Raw genomic sequence first — 21,974 nt, 5'->3', positions numbered from 1 at the left:
TCGAGCAGAGATGGAGGAGAGATTTTCCATGTTCTAAATTCCCATCCTCTTATGGAAGAAGAGCAAAAGGAGCTTAGAGAGTTGATGCTGTTCTGTTCAGTTGTTGGTTGGGTTTTTTCCCCACCAACCAACAATGCAAACCATTATGTGACTACAAGGGAAATGAAGTTTATGAGTTGTTGATTTTCATCTTTCAAAGCTCTCTTGAAATACAGGACCCCAGGCACTGAAGAAACAATAAGAGCCATCTAAACCATAGAAGTTGTAACAAGCTGGTTAAAGAAAAGAAGCTGGTTCAAAGGGCAGGTATGACATGCCACTGCAAGTGACAACACCGTGAATTTAAGAAAATCCTCCCGAAAATTCAGGACCTTATTCAAAAGGAAAAGCCCTAAAGTACAGGATCATAAAGTGTGGAGATGGGGCACAATGAGGAGATGTTGTCCAATGAAGCCACATAAACAGGATGTAAGAGCGAGTTATGCAAACAGAAAGGGCTAGTGAGCCAGTGTTTGCAATAAAAACAACTTCCAGAAGGACTCTGGGGGGAAATCCTAGAACGAATTCCATCTCCCCACATTCGGGAGGCTCTTTGCTGACACACATGTGCAGCATCCACAAAAATCAAACAGCATTATGAGCAAAGGAGAGCAGACTCCCTGCCTTACACAGCAACCTCGGAAGGGTTAACATTAATACCACCCCGTTTGCTCAGCATCTCTTTTGAAGAATGCACTGGGTTTATAAAGCCCACACAAACAGGAGCCCCTCCTCTCCCCCCCCCCCCAAACACACACACTCTGCAGCAGCACAATAAACACCCCCAGACAAAGAGCAGCTGAAGAAAAGCCCCCTGAACTCGGCGCAGCGCTGGCAGGAGAACACAGAGAGCCTCTGTCATGGCAGGGGCACGGTGAGGCCAGAGACAAAGGCTCCAGTGTTTTGGGGAAGAGATACAGGGACAGCCAGGCCCACACAGCTTCATTCAGTCACCTACAGCTGGAGGGGACAGCACAGCTCCAGGATCTCCGGTGGAAAGCACCAGGAAAGCAGAGATGGGAATTCTCCTTGTCAGAGCCCAGGCCCCGGCTCATGGATCATCCCATTCCCAACCCAGCTGCCAGGATCTGGCACCCATAAAACCTACTCAGAGTGAGCTCAGCACATGAGCAGAGCTCGTGGTGTCCATGCAGCCAACACCAGGAGATGAAGGACAGGGGGAAAACTGAAAGGACCACGATGTGACGTGACTTCCAGCAGAGAAATCCCAGCTCAGCACAGCCCCTCCCTGCTCAGAGAGAGGCACAGGTGAACCCCAGGTGGGAAAGCACTTGAATGCATCCTGACCATGGAACAGGACAAGTGTCCAGCATAAAGCAGCAGTTTTCACACAAGCTGCAACCATACTACACTTTAAGATGTAAAATCCACATTACAAATGATCAGAGATGTTCTTGAATGGAGCCTAAGGGGTGATTTAAAGCCTTCTGTACGTCCTGGGCTTTTATTCAATCTGAAAAGGTTTTCTACCTTTCACACAAAATTTTATGACAAAAGTAAATGCTCTGAAAAACTTTTTTAATGCCCAAACCGGTTCAATAACATGACTGCCAACTGGTCAGTATGTGACTAAGCAGTATTCCATAAACAGTGGGTGGTATTCTGTACATTACAATAAATAATGAGGCAATTACACATTCGTACAAATTGCTTGACACTAAGGAAACCACCTTTTCCTAGGAGATATGCTGCACTTGTAGTGATGCCAGCATGTTCCTAATCACCACCAGATGACAATTGCAACATGATCCTGAGCAATGGAAGACATATACATAAGGATAACAATTAATGATATTTAACTGGGATTATCTGTACTCCACCAGTTTGCCAACCTGTGCAGGCTTACTCAATGTGCCTTGTATTTTGCAAGACTCCACGCTCTGCTGACTTGTTCTGTCATAAATCACGAGGCATTTGCTAGCCATCAATAACCATTAACCAACTTGGTTTTTTCATGATGTAGAAAGACTTGCATATTCTCCTCACTCCACTTTCCACAAGCACCACACAATACTAAAAAGTCACAAGGAGTGCCAAAAAAAAAAAAAAAGAGAAAAGTTCTAAGTGCATATGTTGATCACAAAACACCAAATCAAGTACAAACACTATTTTAAAGTCTATTTTATGGGCAAGCCCCCTCTGAATGACCTTGGAATTGAGAGTGTAGTGGTTGCCAATGACTGCCAAGCCACAGCCCGAGGCTCCACAGTCAGGAGCTGCACTGAGGGCTGGGCAAGTCCCCCCAGTGACCTGATTAACTGGTGATGGGCTGAGGGAGACTCCAGACAGACACATGCCTCCATCCAACACTGCCCTGATTTCTGCTGCTGCTTTTCAGTGGCTGAAATCACACAGAACTTCACTGCCTGGCCAGTGCTGCTGGTTTTGAGAAGGGGAGAGAAAAACAATCAGCCCTGAATCTCAGTGGAGGTCACCTCATCACTGTGTTCCTCACCTGGGTGCCCAGTAAGAACGTCTCCATTTTCAGCCTTACTTTTCAGTTGTGAGGCATTAAACCATAACAATAGATAGAATTTATAATTCTCCAAGTGCTTTAAAATTACCACCTATTTAACTGAAATCCTCTGAAATACATAATTAAGTTTAAGCTACAGGACAGGGAAGCAGAGAGAAATGAAACACCTCACCCAAGGTCACACTAAATCAGGATTAGGAACAGGGTTCATACCCTGCTGTGGAGCTTTCCATGCACCACTTGCTGCCAGGGAGCACTCCCTGACTTCCCACTGGTGTCAAAAGCCAAAGTATCACTTTAATGAGATAAAAGTTGATCCCTTGAGATGATCTTCTGACATTTTAATCCCATTTTCAACACAACTACAGTGTTTCTTGCAGAAGCATCAGGATTACTCCTCAGTTTTTCTACATCATGATCCATTTCTGATCTGAGCTCTCAGCACCTTCCATAGGGACATCCATAACCAGGAGAAAATGGACTATGAACATTTCCCAATCCTCCAAGGTGTGAAACACAGGATTGTTGTTCAGAAGTAACAACAGACAGCACACCCAATGTAATTACACTGGTAGCAGGCTAAGGGGATGTAGGAGGCAAACATTTTACCAGTCACAGGGGGACACGTGTGACAGTATGGAATGAAGATTCAATACATTTATCTGCCTTCAGATTCCATGTGCTCTGAGATAGCACATATCACTGCAGTAAAGCATTAGCCTTGAATTTACATTTATTTTACCTGACCCTTAATTATACTAACAGTTCAAACACCTGCTTCCCCAGTCCCGGAGAGGAATAATGTCAGTGACGTTATTATGTAGTCAAATGTAGTGACAACATTTGACTACATAAACACCTTTAAAACTGTTTTAATTTCTGCCTTGAATCTATTTTTTAAAACTGGAGTCAATACAAAATGATTTGCCTCTGGCCTTTGTCCCATTTGTGTCCCACAACCTGCCCTTTTCTTAATCCTTCCCTCCACCAACATATTAATAACCCAAAGGTTAATGCCATGGCCTTCTGCTGTTCCACAGTGGTGTTAACAGGGAATGTTCCATTTAGTACCTTATTCCTCAATTTTAATCCTCTCATCTCTTAGGCAAACAACAATAAAAACACATTTTTTTCCTTCAACATATTCAAAATTCCACGTAATTCACTGTTCCATAGTTTCAGTAGGTACTAAGCCTCCTGCACCATCGATGTAATTTAAGCACTGATCACCGAGTCATCTCACAAAGCATTTCAGTCATGTATGACTAAAGCACGGAGACAGATGCAGCTTTGGTGTGATGTTTTTAAACAATGGATACCTTATTTGAATTGCAAGGGCGGGATAACTAACAAGAACTAAAAGCAAGCTATTCATAGCGTGCTGCAAGTCATACATTTCAGAAAGGCGAACTGTTGCCTGCAGACAAGTTTGTCCTCTCACGAGGGATGTTGAAGCTCTCTCATTCCAGCTTCTGCTTTTGCAACAGATCAGCAATTTTACTGTCCCGTGTCTGTCATCCCTAAATCCACCTCAGAAAGGACAGTGCAACAAGAGATTGGAAAAAGAAATTAAGGACTAACTATTCAAAGCCTCCCTGGAAACAGAAGACAGAGGTGGTTCTGTCATTCTGGAATTCTGTCCTCACATGCCAGGATGTTTTAATAAAATTTCCCATCTGAACAGAACTCCTGAGCATCAGAGAGAAAAGTGGTTCCTTGAGGGAAAGGTCAGTATAAATCAAGTATAAATCAGTATAAATCAAGGACTGGAAGCATTTAGCACCATGGCTAAGTAAAGGAAATATTAACAGCCCACACTTGCACAGCAAATAAAAAGAATTATTAAACCACCCCACACAATTTTACTGTGCTCTGGCACTTGTGGTTTAGCTGAAATATGTTCTTTTATCAATTCTGGCTTTCAGCTCATCCTCTGGCTGTGACTTCAGCAGATCCTGGACTCGAGAGCACTTCCTCAGGCTTTGCCAGGATGTGCTGAGGATCCAGAGCAGCACCAGGAACACACAGCGACAGCCAGGCCTGGCAGGCAGGTACCTGCCCTGGGAAAGGTCCTGGCACCACTTTCAGTTTCTCAATAAAACAAACCTCAGTAAAACAATACTCACAGGAGTATCTTAATTTCATCTGGTTTATGACATCTGGTCTAGGACACCAAAATTCAGCTGTCTAGTGCCATTTCAGATGAACTTTAGGTATATTTAAAATACCTTCACTGTACTCTAAGATTTGGCAGCACTTGTAGGAGACTTATCCCTTGCTCCAGAGGCAGACAGAGCAACAGGGATGTCTGAAGACACCTGAAGTTCCACCAGACATTGAACTGAACAGGCAGACTCTTCACAGATTTACAAAGCAATGTTAGAAGGCAGAGAACAGCAGTTTTCTGGTGCTACATTCAGAATTCCTCCAGCACCCTAGTTCCCTTTAGCTGATTTCCAGCTACACAATGAATGATTTAACACAATGGATTAATATGGGATTCATGACATCATCAATGTGAATTTAGTCACAGCCAAATCACAAAAGATGGCATTAGCTTGGAGTCACCACACTCACTTCCTGTGAAAACCAGCACATGTTACAGGGAGCCTGGACACGTTTTCTGACTTCTTTTGTCAACTCAGAGTAAATTTTTCAAGAACCAAATTAACTTGGTGTTTAAAATCCATTTTTCAAAAGCAGATAAGCCACTAAGACCTCAAAGCTTAACTGAAAGCCCAGAGGACTTGGCAGATCCCTTTCACCCTGTTCCAGCATTGATCCTGAGATTGATATTGAGGCTGATTAAGAGTCAGTGAGGGATGTCCTTTGGGAAATGGAGACTGTACAGCACAGAGGAAGGATTGCTGTACACTTGACTCCTTTAAAGTACTTTTTTCATTAAAAGGCTTCTGTACACATCTGTTTTATTGAATCACCCGATTTTCTCCTGCCTTTTCCGCCCCCTCTCTTTGTTTAAAGCAAATGAAACAGTTAAAAAACAACTTCCCTGCTGACCAGAGGTCTTCTGATATCCTAATTAACAGGAAACACACTGACACATTGCACGGTGGCATGAAGAAAAGCAAACATTGAGAAGTAGGGCAGATAGAACAGCAGCCCTTACCTGCACTGCTGGGCTACTTCATACAACACCTCCAGAGACAAAATCCCTGCACATTCTGCCACACTGCTTAATCCCCCTATCCCAAAACCTCTGGGAATGGCAGGACAGCTTGGTAACAAATACTGAAGGGATGCACACAAGTAAATCAAGCCCTGAGAAAGATTTGAATCAGACCTGAGAGCTTCTTGGGAGCTGAAATGTGAATGGGACTGGATTCAAAAGGCCAGAATTTCAAAGAGATGCAGGTGGCAAGAGACACCACCCAGCACCTACTGATATTTTCAAAACTGCTTGAGCTGTTTAGAACTTCATATTTGAGAGTGAAATGTCTGAAACTTCTGCTCCACCATCAGCTTAGGCAAAAGTCAGGATAAAGAATGACACTATTGTACTGTGCAAAGTATCATGGCTTGATCTGCTTGGTACTCAAAGGGGGTTTGCAGTCAGCACTCTTCCATGACAACAGCACTGGATACTCCTTTGAATAATCCTCAAAAACTCAGAGGAGCACACCATTTTCCATCTCTTTCAGGGTAGTCCTACAGAAAGACAATGCCCTCTGCTACCTGGTGTTTATGCAGCAGCAAACAAAGCAAAGCAAGGCTTGGCCAGTCTGGCTCTTCCAAATTAATCAGTCTGTTTGCAGAGTGTTAGTCACAGAGGCAACACCTTCACAGGTCAGCACCTCCTTGGGAAGGTTCACTTGTACTCCACCTAGCTTTAAAAAGAGACAAGGAGATTGCTCCAGAACAACAAATGTGGTTTTGATAATCCAGCACTAATTACATATAGAAGCTCCTGCTCCAATAAGGCCTTTTACTCACTTAGCAAATGCAGACTAAGAGTAATTAAAACATTAGCTTTTTTTTCTGAAGCCTTTAATGGCCTGTTGGACTGTCTGGCCTCCCTGATTGCATTGTCTGTGGAACAGGCACAACATGCAACAGGAGGAAAGAGCTAAAAGGCTTAATGCAAAGATTTTGATCTATGTAATCATCGTGGAGAGTGTAAGAAAGCAACTCAGGTACTGATATTTGAGATGGAGGATAAGAGTAAGAGAGCAAAGAGAAATAAAAATTATATTACAAAGTACTAGGGAACAACAGATGTCTGTACTGAAAAAGCTACATTAGCAAAGAAAAAGAAAAAGCAGCAATAGGCATCTTGATCTGAGTAATTCCTAATTTGAGACTACAGAGACCCCTGACATTTGAGCTGAACACTTGGTAAAGGTTGGCTGATTTTTTTAGTTATAAATACTAGTCTAGAGATCTGGAGTGCAAAAAGCACCCAAGAAAAGGTACTTTTGGTAACTTAAAGATGAAGTCATGACAAAACTACTTGTCAGTGGTTTAAATCTGCAGATGAACTATTGGTAGGACATTCTTTTCAAGGGTGGCCACCAGAAGAGACTCTCCCATGACAGGAATGTAACCAAATAGTAGAGACCACCTTATAGTTGAAGCATCACTGTTTAGTTCAAATTTTAGCATCTAAACAAGCACTAGGAATCCAGAAAAGTTCCCAGTAAGTTTTAAAGTGGTTTTAAAAGAGAGGAAAATGTCTGCTGCACAATTAAGGAATGATCACACACATTTTATTTTCAGCTTGTTGGATTCACCTGATCAACAGCTCTGTTGCTTTCTCCTTGCAGAGAAAGTTACATTTAATTCTTCCAGAAAAGTGTTAAAATGAAAATAGAAAAAGATCAACTCTACTCAGTATCTGCTGGTTCCAAGCTCGGCACAGCCACAAGAACTGAATTTCAAGTTCACTTTGTCACAGCTCAATTCTATTACAGTGGAAACAAGGTCGCATTCAGAAGGTAAATGAGACGAGATCTGATCAAAACCCTGTTCACAAAGTCTCATTGTGAATTTCAGCTGACTTTTCCTGCTCTTTATGGGCCTGGTCAGAGACAATTCCTCTCTGAATAACAGAAAGAGTAGTTAAAACCTCTTTACCCTGAGAGAATTGCCAGTATCCACACAAAAGAGTCCCTTCTAACATTTTTGATGCTGTTTACTTGAGTTTCCTGAAAGTTTTTAAACTGAAAATGAAAACTCAAGCTTGGATATCCCTGTTTTGAGTAAAAGTACAAAAGTACAGAAGTACAAAAGCAGTGCAAGCTCTACTGTAAGAGGCCGCTTTTGCTCCCAAACCTCAGGACCAAAGATCCACCAGGAAAGTGAACTGGCTGAGCTGAGAAACAAGAACTGCTCTGTGCATGCCCAGTCTTTGCTCCCACAAACACAAACTTCTCTTTCTAAACTGCTCCAGAGTCAAGGAGCACCCAAGGGGCTCCACTGCTCCATCAGGCTCTGGCAGCAAGAGAATCACGAGGTGCTGCTGTGTTCACCCCCAAAATGAGGGACACAAACCCACGGAATTACCAGCATTGGTGCTGGTCAAAGTGGGGTGGAATCTACGCCTGAGCTGCTTTGGATTTCTGGAGTACCCAGCAACCTGGCATAACAAACACTGAGCCATCCAAAGCCAATGTTCAGGGAAATTCTATATCCTACACTTGCTGGAATATCCCTACGGTAAACTCAACACTACTTATTTTGGAACTGTTAATACCACTGAGCCTGCCAAAAACTTTAGTCACCTCCAAGTTATACCCCTTGTCTAGCCCCCACAAAAGAATGACTAAAACTTTCGATGTGTAGCATTATCTTCAAATTATTCTGGTGAAAGTTACAGAAATAGAGAATTCTCCCTTTTAAAAATGAAGTACCCCTACTTGCTGGTTTTAATGTGAATTTGTAATTGCCACAACCATCACAGCTCATTATGAAAAAAAATACATAATTTTTATATTCCTTAAGGGGGCTTGACTCTATATATACTTGTGACATTAGCATACCAAAATTATTGGGATTTTTGTGTACTATGACACTTCCTGATTTTGTTTGTTCTGGAACATTTCCTGCCTATGCACCTGTAAAAACAAGACAGGACCAGGTATAATCATCTCATACCTACAGCTATATCAATTTTAAGCCAAACTCTATTCTGGTAGTTTTTTAGACAACTGTTAAAAAAATATCCATAAATACAAATTTTTCTGTGAAGAGGGACAAAATCACTGCTGTTTCACTGAAACAAGGTTTTTTTGTTTGATCTGGTTGGTAAGTTTGGAGTTTCCTTTGTTTTCCTACCTGTTAGATCTGAGGCTTCTGCTTTCCAGAAGGTTTTTAGCAACTGCTGTGGGGAACATCCTTGGAGTTAATAACACATCCCCCAGAATGTGCTTTCAGAAAAAGCAGGGATTTGTTTGAAGATAAAGCAGATAAATAATTTTTCAACTCCTATGGTTGTACTAGGAATATTCCTGAGGTAAATGACCACTAGCTACACTAAGAATCCCAGGGTTTTCCTTGATTCTAGCTTGCAGACAAGCAGATAATTCTCCTCAGCTCAGAAAGCAGCTTCCCAGCTGTTCTAGCCCAGAAGTCCTTCACTCAGCCATTGCTGGGTTAACAGTGGTGATAAAACAGCTGTACTTCCATTTCTGGAAAATACAATTATAATGGATAAAATACCAGCGTTGAGTGTTTTGAGAAGTACAGGAAATTAAAAAGCAAACAAAACTAACCAACCCTAAATCCAACCATACCAACTCACTTAACAGCGGCTGTCAGTGGACCTGCTCCTCCGTGCACAGTGGTTGTCACAACTGAATGTGATCTGTGGCTCAAGTTAATGAAGGAATTTCCTAAAACCTCCCGCTCCAAGAATCCAATTGGAAGGAACAGTGAGAACCCTACTCCTTCCAGACAAGTCAGGTGCTGGGGATCACTCCTCTAACCATCAAAATCTGACATCTCTCCACAAGTACGAAGGATAACCAAACAGATTATAAGAGGGGAAATGCTTAATATCCAACATTTTCACCATTAGCAGGTAATTTACTCAGCCTGTTCAACTGTTCAGGAGGCCATGCTATGGACTGAATTGTGGAACTGACAGAGAGACCTGAATGGGACTTTATCACACTTCTTTTTATTTGTAAAGGTGGGTCCTGCTCTAATTCCTTGTCCTTGCCACTGAGGGAGCAGAGCCATCACAGAGGAAAAGAAGCTGAAAATGCCTCTCCAAGCACTGCTGTGGAGTGCTGTGTCAGGAATCCATGATCCCAACCCTCCAGCTCAAGGAATGCTGCCCCACACTCCCAAAAGACCAGCGCTGACCGAGCCAAAAGAACTTCTTTCCTCATGAATTCCCAAACCCTGCTAATCCAGAAAGACAGGGGGGAAAGGGATCAAAAATGGGAACATGAAAAGAGGTTCCTCTTCCTTCCCTAAAAGGGCAGAACTTAAAAGCTAGAAGCTTATTTTTTAAAATTGTTTGCTTAATGCTTAATAACCAGTTTGCATTGCACTGGTGTTACAATTGTCTTTTGTTTACTGAATTGTGATGGCCACATAATAAACCCAGTTTTATTGTCATTTCCAGCCTGCTTCTGTGAGGGGGTGGGGAAGGGACTCCACAGCTCATCCAGAGCTTTAGCTCAGCCCAGCACAGAGCTAAGGGAGCTGGAACAGCCAATACTGGGAGCTGGGCTGAAATCATCAGAACTATCAACACAGGATGAGACACATCAGGAAAAGAAATGAGACAGAAGGGGAGAGGAGAAAGCTCATAACATAATGAGATATTTATCTATAAAACATTGCCCACTTCAAAGCAGGAAGAGCTTTAACTCCTTGGTTTAAAAAAAAAAAGAGCTTTTAATTAAAAGAGCAGTCAAAGATTTTCCACAGTCAAGCAGCCTCAAAGAAACTATGTGTGGAGGAGGCTGGGAGTAATTCTTAACATGATTAGTCCATTCTTCAAACTCAACAAGGTTTTACAAAAGCATTTCTCAAGATCTAGAAGATAAGGATTGTGGAAATATCCTCCCCTCTTTGAGGGGCTCTTCCCTTCTGATACCTCCATCCTGATCATCTTTTGCTCTGGAAAAGCCTGGAAAAACATAATCAGAGCTCTGTGCCTCCCACCTCGTGGCAAAATAGATTGTAATCCTAGGACCCATGGCTTTGGGTTAACCAAAGTTACTGCCATGGACTTTAGGAGGCCTGACTTGAAATATTTCTGTGCCTTGCTCTAGTCAGCTGAAAACAGACTGCACTGAGCACACAGCCTTCCTTGAGACAAAGGTCTAAAAGCCTTTGAAGGTTTAAATGAATTGCTCCACTTTTCTGGATCACTCGTTCCATTCAAGGAATGTTTCCAGACTGGGATGGACATGACACCACCACCTTATCCAGCATTACAGCTGACACTGCATGCTCTGGGGAACAAGACTTTGAACCACTTCCCTTTGGTCAAAGAATTTTAAAATTATTTTTCTTTTCTGAAAAAAAAAAAAAAACAAACAAAAAAAACCTCCCAGGATTTTGACAATTTAGCCTTAAATAAGAAAAATGCAGCGTTCTCTACAGGCTGCAATTTAGCAACTATTTCACATTATTGCAGACAGACAACACCAGGGCTATTGCACTCTGGAGGAGCTTTCCCAGCAGAGAATACCAGTCCTGGAATGACTCCTGTTCATGGAATTTCATCCCCTCTTACCAGCTTTTAATTATGACTAATGAAGCTCACGCTGAGTTGGTTCTGTTCTGCACAAGCACAGGGAATTACCTCTGTTTTATTTCAGGAATCATAAGCATTTTTGTCTAGGAGAGTAAATATTCACTTATAATTTTGAAGGCCTTTCCCATATTGCAGAGAACTCAGTTCTTGCCAACAAATTTATCATTATCCACACCCTTGTGGAAATAACCCCTATAAAAGGGATTATATGAGCATAATTATTTGGTATCACAAGGATTTCTACATCTTCAGTGTAGATGCTGCAATGGCAAAATGCAAAAGATCTTTAGGGTGTGAAAAATACAAAAGAATATCCTCCAGATGCAGGGAAGAAGCCACCTTTGCATTCTACATATTTCAGACTAATTAAACCAGATTTCTATCCTTAGTATAGGATGGGATTTCTTAATTCAGTTGGGGAAGAAAGAAAAGTCATCCAACATAAGTAAAACGTGTCAGAGGATTAACTGCACCCTGCCCCTAAAGCCATTTTCATTCCATACATTAATAAATATGATTTCATTGAAGTTGCTGGTACAATTCTTACTTGCCTGAGTAGCAATGATTTTTAAAACTTAGCACCAGAGCACCCATCAGGAAAGGAATGTGAGAGGAACATAACTCTGCTCATGGGATATGGACACATTTGCTTTGCTCCTAACATTTTTCCTAAGCAACTGAATAAATCCCAACCAAGATACAAAACCTACAGAGCTGGTAACAAATGGAAAATATATGTCCCTGTTTCAGCCAACACATCCCCTACACATGCTCAGAACTGAACCATGCAAACTCATGTTAGCCCTGTGCTTTCCCAAGAGTGCATTTTTCCACTGATGAGTATAAAATTTGCCTGTAAGAGCTTCCAATGTAAATTTTGCTGCTGACAAAAATACAGAGCTTGTTAGCTGTGTGCTCCAGAGCCTGATGAAAAGGGCAGGAAGCTGCAGCTCTGATGTAATTTATAGCCGAGAGAAGCGACCCATGATCACACAGCACACAAGGGCAGAGTGCTCTGCCTCAGAACATGCAATCCATATCTATTGATGCTTGTGGAAAAACATTTCATGAAATATAATAGATGGAACATTCCAAAGAGATCTGTGAACACATGCCTGCTTTGGATTACAGGAAGAAAAAAGTTGATGCATGGAAAATCTAACAGTGACTATTACCATCATCAGAGATCTCAGTTTTAGATCATCTTCAATCATCATGCTCAAATTAACTTGGAGATACAGAATGGGAAAGTATTAGAAAATAATGAAAATATCAAATATTTGTCCATCTTCTACTGTCAGTCTGTGAGAATCACAGAAAAATCAAATTAAGTTATCCTCAAGCAATGCAGTACAAACGAAATCAGAGAAGTACTCTTGCCTCAGTTACAATCTCATGTTGTTTTGAGAGTTACATTCCCTGTGGAAATCAGATTTTATGAAGAGTAAATTAGTAAAACTGGGGAGGAATTGGAAACAGAAAAAAAATAATGTTTTCAGATTACTTTGCTGAAATACTGATAGAAGGTCCAGAACACAGGCCTGCTTCCAAATAAACTCCTCAGTACCTCCAGGGCTCTGGCAGCTTTCAGTGGGAAGACCAAGGGGCAATACATGCTCAGATTTCTTTGGTCAGCTTTACAGCTTCAAGATCTTGAGGAGCCAAACATAGCCCAAACAAAAAGAAGCAAGCTTCTCTTTTTCTCCAGCATTATTCCCTTCTCCTTTCACCCCTTCTCCTCTTTCAAGTAATTTAATGCTGTGTCAGAACCAACACAACACAACCATCCCCTGGCTGTTTCCTTGTCACTCTGCAGCTGTCAAGCACATTAACTAAACTAAGGAAAAAATCATCAAGAAAATAAGCTTTTACATTTACTATCATGTTAGATCCACCACTGGTAGGTCCTAAAACCACCAGCACTGGGGCAAAAGCACAATGCAGAGCTCTGGACCCACAGGACAAGTTCTTGCTGACCAGCTCATTCAGCAGGATTCCCAGAAGCTCCTGCCTTCATCCAAAAATGGCTTTGTTTTGCTGATGGAAATTAATCTCACACAAAATGCATAAACCACATCCTGCTGTCTGCCATGCCCTAAAAGTTCTTCTTGTAAAAGCTGTCATCCTGCCCATGGAGAAAGCACTCCCACTCAGGACATCTCCCAGCCAGGGCAGAAAACTGCTGGGAAGGCCCTGTAGTGTAGGAGAGCTTATTGATGATCTTTTCCACTAATTTAGCCTTCATTAGCCTTTCAACTCAGAATCAGGGGACCTCAGGTTATCACTGAACACTGCCTCAGATAATTCCAGAGGTAAGTTACTCACACTCATGACTAAATTCCTCTAAGAGGTCAGTCCAGACTGTGCCAGTGGCTGTTCCTGTTTCACTGGCCTGGGAGCAGAGGGGACACTGCCACTGACTGATGTGTTTGTCAGTCCTTCTGAAATGATTTCATCATGTCAGTCCTGTCAAGTCACCTCACGAGACCAATCAACAGAGCTGGCCTTCACTGGCCTTGGAAGAAAAGCTTAAGTCAAGTAAAAATTACTCTCCAGGGGAAAATAAACTTCTTCAATACCAGTTTAATCAGCAGTGTGTTACTACTCTGAAAAATGAGAGGATTTGTAAACCCCCCATGCAAGAATGACTTGTGGGAGGAAGAGGTGACTAAGGAATTAAACTGTCCAATGGAGAGCAAATTGTGGTTTGTTGGCTCCACTGGGAACAAAAGGTCTATGGCTCGCTGCCCGAGCTCCAAGAGGACATGACTTGCACTCGGTATTTCCATGAAAGCTGTTATGTGATTCATTAGCTTTGCTGGCCCCTCTCTCCTCCCTCCCTTCCCCCCACACCATCATTAAACTCATCTGGTCTCTTGAGTTCTTGCTTGGCAGAAATGGTGTTCTGACATCCAAGAGAGTTAAAATGAACGGCTCCCATGTTTGGGAGAAAGGCAGAGAGGTAGATGAGGGAGACTAAAGACAGCACCCAGAAAAGATCTGACTATACACCCTGAAAACAAAGAACAGAAATTACAAGAACATGTATTTCTACAAAAGCATTTATCTTGAAAGTTTCCTATGTTTTACACTGAAAAATCCCTCCCTCAAACTCAAATGAAGTCACCCCTGGGCCAGGACAAAACAGACATAAGAAAACAGATCAATACTGACTCAGTGCATGCACTGACACTTGATATTCTCATCCAAGCCATGTAAGCATGTTTTACAAATAAACACAATCCCAAAAAAAGCCTAACCCTTGGATAACCCCACCCGTCACCTTGTTCCAACAAGAGAAGTTAACATTTCCCATTCAAGCCATTCTTTCACGAAAAGTTTTTGTGGGTATTGAGTCATTTTTTCCCACCTCTTCCCAAAGATATTCATCATCTATCACCTGCAGATGTTTAGAGGATAAACAACCCCCCTATCACCGTGTCAACCAGTGTCAAAGAACGTCAGTGCTCCTGTTCAGAAATAACAGGAGGCCTCCCTGTTTCCAAGGCAAAGTATGTTTGAAAGGCTTTCTCCCAATAAATACCGTGCACTGGATAACTCTGGATTCTTCCATACAGCTCCCAGGAAATGTTCCAGCTATTCCACAGGTGCTCTGGCCTCTGTATACATTCTTTCTTTAGCCTGGGTAGCCAGTTTCAAAAACAGAAAACTAATTCTGCTGACAAACTGCTGCAATATTCACTCACCTTTCACATAATTTTCTGTACTACTTTATAGGTGTTTTCACTCTAAAACCTCTACTGGTTTTAAAAATATTCAGAGCACTGGGAAAACCAACTTGGGTCACACACCACAAAGTTCTCACAAATGATTGTATAAGCTGTTTAAAGTAAGTTTTAAATTAGACGCTAGGAAAAGCCTATAGAATTTAATGTTATTACAAGCAATCCTCTCAAATCCTTGTTAGACTCTCTTATGAAGATGGAGATTAATTTGAGGTGATATTGGGCTGTTAGAGTTTTCTCTTCTGTCCAAAACATTCCCATCAGACACCAGCAGTGGATTTCTTTCCTCTGTCTTCTCCTCACCACAGTCCCTTGCTCAGTCAGTCCCAGTTCTTTGATTCTCCTGTATAATGTGTTAACTTTCAACTGCTCAGTTTGGAGGCAATAATTCCCTTCCTGTTCCTGGACAGCACTTACCAGCCCACCCAGAATTTACACTTAATAAGAAGACCCATTAAAGTACATAATACTCACCTAAATACGTCAAAATAAATATTTTACTTGAAATGATAACCTGTGTCATAACAGGATCAGATTTTTTAAAGACTTCAGTGTCCACTGAAAACAAGAGGAGGAACAAAGCTGCCCCCAGTACCCCAAGATGGTAAGTCTGGGGTGAAAGACTTAGAGATGAGCCACAGGATGTCCATACAGTTTCCTAAGAAGGTACACAAGATGTGCTCAGGGAAACAGGTCAAATTGGCTGTCACTAAAGCTGGCTCATGAGCTAGATCAATAAAGCAACCCATTCCTGGGGTTTAGTCTGGTTATTCCAAAACACAAGCTTAAAAGTACCACAGTTGTTCAAGATGTTGGTGTTCCTGAGTGAGAGCTGAATTAAGTTCACTCAAGCAGAAACAAAAACTCAGAGATACTACAACGTATCACATTCTGACGTGAGCAGCAGGTTTTTGCATCCTAGCTGTCAAAAACACAATCTCTGAGTGCCAGAGCTCTCACACACAATAAGGACTATGCTGTCAGAAATTTTTTTCTTTTTGTCAGCAGGAATGTTCCTGACTCTTTTTCATGGTTAAACATTGGCGTTTTGAACAGGTAGTTCAATACAAAATACTGGTTTTCAGTCCTACTCATACCTTATGAATAGTGAGGACTTTCAAACAAGACCTACTCCATCCTGCACTTAAAAACCGAGAATAGTTTAAAAACTGCTTAGGTGCAACACAAGTATAACTCTTTCCTCTTCAATAAAAAAATAAATCAGGCGAAAACAAAGGATAAAAGAGATTTTTCAAACCCACAAGGGGTCTGCACGCTCATTTATCATCTGCATTAACAGCAAGAAGCTGTTCAAAATGGCCCTGCAAAATCAGAGTCTGTTTGCTCCAACTGATCAGAAGTCAGCAGTGTATCTCCCCGGGCCATAATCCAGCTCTCCCTTAGTTTATTATCAGTACTACTCCTCCTAAATGACACTTTTAGCTCCAGCAAAACTTCGCTGGCTGGCAGTGGCCAGCAGATTTCAGGGGCTGGGGATGTAGGCAGCCACATTCTCCAGTCTAAAGTTTAACTTTCCCTTAGGGCAGCATTTCTTCTGGTGACTGGATACTGGCAGCTTTTGTGTTCTTCATTAGCCCGGTGATTAACATAGTGCTAGAGAGTTCTCACTACACCTCACTGCTGTTCCAGCACTCGCTGGCAGATCTATTGTGAGATCCCTGAGCAGCAATGCAGCCCCGGCTAACAATTCCAGGGATCAGGTACATTTGTATTTGCTCTTAGAACAATACCTACATATCGACCCGAAGTCATAGAAACCCCTGCTCAAGCAATAACAACTTTAATGGGATTTTGTGAATGAAATTCCCATGGCAACAGCAAGAAACAGAGTGCTAGGAAATACAACTGATTGCGGTTTTATGTGTGTTAGAGGGTTCTGAATTCAGAAAGAAACTGAGAAATAAGCAGCAGAAAATAGTGGACCTACGGGGTTTCCCCTCTCACTCAGCATTTGAGAAACAAGCAAAATAAATCAGAAGGCAAGCGAAGCAGCACTACGGCATCAGGAACAAATTAGCAGCCGTGCTGGTGTACGGAGCGGACATTAGGCACAGGGGGAATGCGATCTACCTGATACCAGCTTCGAGCTTTCTATGAAATCTGCTCCTGATTAACATGCAGAGCACTACACTTCTGAAAGGACAATGGTGGGAGACCTTCCACAAAGGCATCATTTTAAATTCTAAGGCCTGGAAAATTTCAGGCCTCAGGCCACGAACAATGGTGAAGGCTAACACAGCCAGGCTGCAGATCCTGACAAGTTCTATGTGCATCACTACATCGGCTTTGTAACTTTTTAGCTGCATCACGCAGACTATGCCAAGAAAAAGAAAAAAAATCTGTCAGCGAACAGGGTCCCTCCCTTGCAGGCATTCAGCTCCAAAGGATTCCTTTCAGAAAAGCTCCCGTAAGGACGGTGCTGCGACCTCAGGTACGGAACGGCAATAAAGCGCATTTACGAGGCGAACAGCAGCAGTGTCCCCAGCAGGTCAGAAGCCACCAGCATTCGCTGTGGACACCAGCCCCGTGCCGGCTCAGCCCCCGAGAACAAAACGCCATCCCCGCGGTGCCGCCGCCGCCCCTCGCACACACCTTGCTCGTGCTCCTCCGCTCTGCCCGGCTGGTTGCCCATCTCCTCTGGCCGCCCGGCTCCTCCCGAGCTCCCCTCAGGCCGCCGGCGCCCCGCTCATGCCCGGTGCCAGCGCGGAGCCGCCTCTGGCCGTGCCCGGCGCAGCCCGCTCCGGCGGGAGCGGCAGGCAGCGCGCTCCTGGCTGCTGGCGGCCGAGCCGCGCTGCGGCCCCCGCCGAGGCGGCTGCGGCGCCGCCTCCTCCCTCATCCCAGCCCCGCTCCCGGCCGGGCTGGGCAGGAGCGAGCGGGGCAGCGCCGGGGGACACCCAGCGGCCGCCGCGGGAGCTGCAGCTCCGGCCGGGCCGCGCGGTCGCGCAGCGCCGCTGGAGCCGCGGGCTCCGAGAGGGAGCGATGCTCCAGCACCGCCTTGAGCGGAGCCTCCCTGCCCTGGAACAGCCGTGGCGGACAGGGGGGAATAGCAGAGAGCCCCTTCCGGGCGGTATTTCTATTTGCTTAGGGTATTTCTAAGCAAAACGCTGAAACGCGGCTGGGGACGAAGGAGGGCAGAGGGACCCTCAGCAGAGACCTGAGCAACCAAATGTCTCCAAAGCAAAGCCAACGTTCATTTTTCACCAGTTTCACCACCCGAAGCATGCTTACCATGGAGCAAACAGTCCCTGCCCACAGATCTAAGTACACTGCTGAGCACAGCAGTGACATGTCTGGGCAAGGGCAGCTCCTAACAGTCACAAAAATGAAGGGACCGATTTCAGAGATGCTCAGCATCTCGTGAAAACATAGATACCCAAAGGATGCTGAAATGGAGACTGGACTCCTCTGAAAACCTGATCATGATTGTGAGCATGAGCCCTTTCTGACAAGTCCCATCCATTAGATCTGTTCTGATATCCTCTGGGGCTACTCCTGAGCACCCCCAGCTGCTCTCAGCCTCTACTGGTGCTGAGAACAGCACAGAAGGCTCACATCCCTATTATATTAAACAATATACAGGATTCAATGAGTACCACTGAAATCTATTTCTCTTTACTGAGGTAAGGATGTGGTGTTTTGCTACTGAAAGTCTATTACAGTGATTTCTGAATTTCCCCTTATGCTAATAAGACAACAATCAAACCTGACAGCCACTAGCACATCTAGACCTCCAGCCAGAAACTGGAGCAGATTTCACACCGGATCTCTATCATCAATATTTTTGCCTGTGACTGGCACTGCAAGAGCAGCTGCATAGGACAGGCCCACCCAGAGCCTGGCCAACAGCACATCTTTCCAAAAAATCAAGATGCTCCACACTCATGGAGCCCTGATGTACATGGGAAACAAGGAAAATTACTCCAGTGATCAGTTTCTATTATGTGGATAATTAACAGAATCCTCTTGAGTCTTGGTTAAAAACAAATTCAGAAATAATAAACTAGTGTGTCTCCTAGGCTCAAAACAGCCTGAAAATAAAACATGAAGAATTAATCTGTCTAGTTGTGAATCCATCACTTCAGATAAAGTATCTGGAGCCCATTCAATATGATAGGAGCAGAATTTTCCTAATCTTTCAGTATAATAGGATGAGTTCATTGTCAGTCTTCAGCTTTCCATTGTTCTTCCTCTGACACTTTATAGATGAAAAGTTTTCATACAGCTGTCTATATCTGGATGACATTAAAAAACTCCTGTCTACTTCTGTCTTATGACATGTCAAACACAAAACGCTTTGTTTAATGAATAAGCCATCAAAGTTCTATTAAAAAGATTCAGTGATAGTGCATTCTTTCTCTAAAAGTCATCTTATGATCTCTTAAATCTTGTCTTTTACTATGGTGGGTACTCAGCCTGCCCTTTCCAAGGTACAGATGCAAACTTCCTCCAACTGCTGTTGAAATGTTATCTCCCATAGAGATTTTCTTCCATTATAGACTAAAGAGTGACTTGTGCTTTTCTTCAGCAGGACTCACCTGAGGGGCTGCATTAGCTGTGAGAGTCTGTTGGGCTGAGAAATCCTGAAGCTGAGCATTTATTACTTCATCACCTGCTTTCTCTTTCTGTAATCACAAAAGGGAATAGTGTAACAAGGTCCCAGTGCTGCAACGGTGCAAGCCTGGAGCAATTATAAAATGTAATCACTGACTCAGAGCAAACACACCTGAAATCTGAGCACTGTACAAGAGTCAGGACTGGAAGAACCAATCTGTTATTTTTGACAGTGGCACGAAATGTAAGTCAGAACATTCTAACACCATGATAGGGAGAATGATGTCAGGCCAAAGACTTCTAGCCCAGGTCCAAAATGAAAGGTAAAGCACAAATTTTTAAATATAACTACAGCCTGAGCAGAAGGTATAGATAAGAGATTACTGCTTCTGGAGCTTGCAGCTCAAGCTGAGGAAAAAGGAGTAACAGCAAGCATGACATGGGGACCAGGGAACAAATCACAACAGATGCATGGCTTAATCCTTAGGCAACTATTTCTTATCTGAACATTTTACATTACCCTCCCTTCCTCTTCAGTAATAAAGGTATAAAAAAGAATGAATCCATTTCAGCTCTACAAAGCAGATTAGCTGGTCTCTTCCTAAGCATGAAGCTTGACTCATCCCCTTGCTCTTTGTTGAACTGCCAATAAAACTTCACAAACACTCCTTTCCTATATAGTGAGAATGGGAATTAATTATTGAAGGTGTGATGTACATAATTCTTTCAACTCCTTAGTCAAATGGCAGGACTTGCTTGCCAGGCATAACTTTCTTTGCATCCTACTCATAACACAGCAAAGGAATGAGTGTAATTTCTGTTCAAATTGCAATCCATGCTCATGAGAACAAGTATGAAGATGCCACCAAATCTCAGATTTGCAGTGGCCAGGTACTTGACAGTCTCTCCAGAAAGCTGAGGTCTAAAGAAGTTACAGATACTGATGCTGGTCTAAACTGAATGGGCCCTAAGTGTGGACATCATGAACACCAGAGTTCACACTATCACACTCTCCTTCTTCCATTAATGCTAAAGATTTTATGAGCACCAAGTACCTAAGTAACAAGGAAAATAAATCTTCAGAATCTGTCTATTATTGCAGTAGTGGGCCTCAAAGAATTAGGAATATAGCATCTAGAGCTGAATCCCAGATGAACAAAAGTTTTTTTTAACCATGCTAGAAACAAATTTTTTGTAGTGAAGATACTTGGTGAGGTCACAGTTCATGGCACAGAACCAGAGCCTTCCAGGAACCCATCTGAGATGGAGCTGTCAATCCCTCCCCTCTTGCTCTACAGTATTAAAACCTAATGTGAGCCAAAAGCTGCTGAAAAAAAAAAAAAACAAAAAACAAAAAAACCCCAAAAAAAAAAAAAAAAAAACAAAAAAAAAACAAAACAAAACAAAACAAAACAAAAAAAAACAGTGGAAAAAAAAATTCTACAAGGAATGCCAAGCCCTCCCCTGATCTGCATACTTGTCAGACCAGGCCAGCTTTGCGTTCCTTTCCTTCTCCCTCCTGTTCTTTAAGTGCAAACACAATGGCCCTCTGCCAAGACATTCTGGCTGCAATAGATTTAGGCCCAGAGAATTTGTGTTAAGGATCATTTCTCTTCAAACCAGATGAAGGAAAGCTGATAATTAACCTAGGGCAGGTAGTCAGAGCAGGGTTGTGTTGACTTTGCTGAACAACTTCAGTAAAGAAGCCTGAAAAGACATGAAAACAAGCTGGGAGATCTAGATTTGTGCTATTCCTGGAGCATCCAGGCATGCTCCCCTCTGTTTAGGTGTGCCCTAGGAAGGCTTTTGGGATCACCACAGTTCCCTTACAGCTCTAATGAATCCTCCCTATACATGTTGCCTTGAGCCAATTAACTGTCAACAATTTAATGAGTTAAGTCATTGCAGCCTTCAAGACTCAGCATTTCAGTATCCCTACCACACACTGAATCCTCCGAGCTGGCTCAGGTCCCAGGGGGGCTCACGTGTGCCAACAAAGTCATTCTCAGGAGAACACACAGACAAAAGGGTCTCTTTCACAGGTGGTTTTAACAAGAAGCGGAATGCAGAATCTCAGAATGTGTTAACAGATTCAGCACAGGAAATGTAAATTCTGCAGTAGATTAGGACAGCAAGAAAACTGGAAAAGGTACAGTGTTGTCAGCAGAAGTTAATTCCCACTTGTTTAATAATGCAAGATGACTGCAGCCAGCCTGTGAGTGCCTCTCAAAAAGCCTGTTATCCATAACAGGATCAGGTATCAGAAATCCTACCAGACAGCCTGTAAAGGCATTGGTCTCACTACACTGCCACTTATCAAAGAGGAAAAAGATGCCTGGAGAACAGTCATGTGAAGCAGCCCCCATTCCCAGCCATTCCAGGATGCACA

The 21,974-nt window shown here is 43.0% G+C and overlaps 1 protein-coding gene across 7 annotated transcripts in view; it reads right to left on the bottom strand.

Annotated features, from left to right (window-relative positions):
* Window positions 1–21,974, bottom strand: part of SPECC1 (sperm antigen with calponin homology and coiled-coil domains 1) — an 87,783-nt gene that overhangs the window by 37,075 nt on the left and 28,734 nt on the right. The window contains exon 1 of one of the 7 annotated variants that reach the window (XM_053995442.1): window positions 17,627–17,770. The exons of the other annotated variants lie outside the window; for them this stretch is intronic. Within the exon in view, the coding sequence (XP_053851417.1) occupies window positions 17,627–17,666 (40 nt within the window). The 5' untranslated portion in view covers window positions 17,667–17,770. Of the gene's footprint in view, window positions 1–17,626; window positions 17,771–21,974 lie in introns of those variants that run through there. 7 annotated transcript variants of the gene reach the window in all.

The sequence above is a fragment of the Vidua macroura genome, chromosome 20, assembly GCF_024509145.1.
Source record: "Vidua macroura isolate BioBank_ID:100142 chromosome 20, ASM2450914v1, whole genome shotgun sequence".
Classification (NCBI taxonomy): Eukaryota; Metazoa; Chordata; class Aves; order Passeriformes; family Viduidae; genus Vidua; species Vidua macroura.
This window is presented reverse-complemented; position numbering and strand designations above follow the sequence as displayed.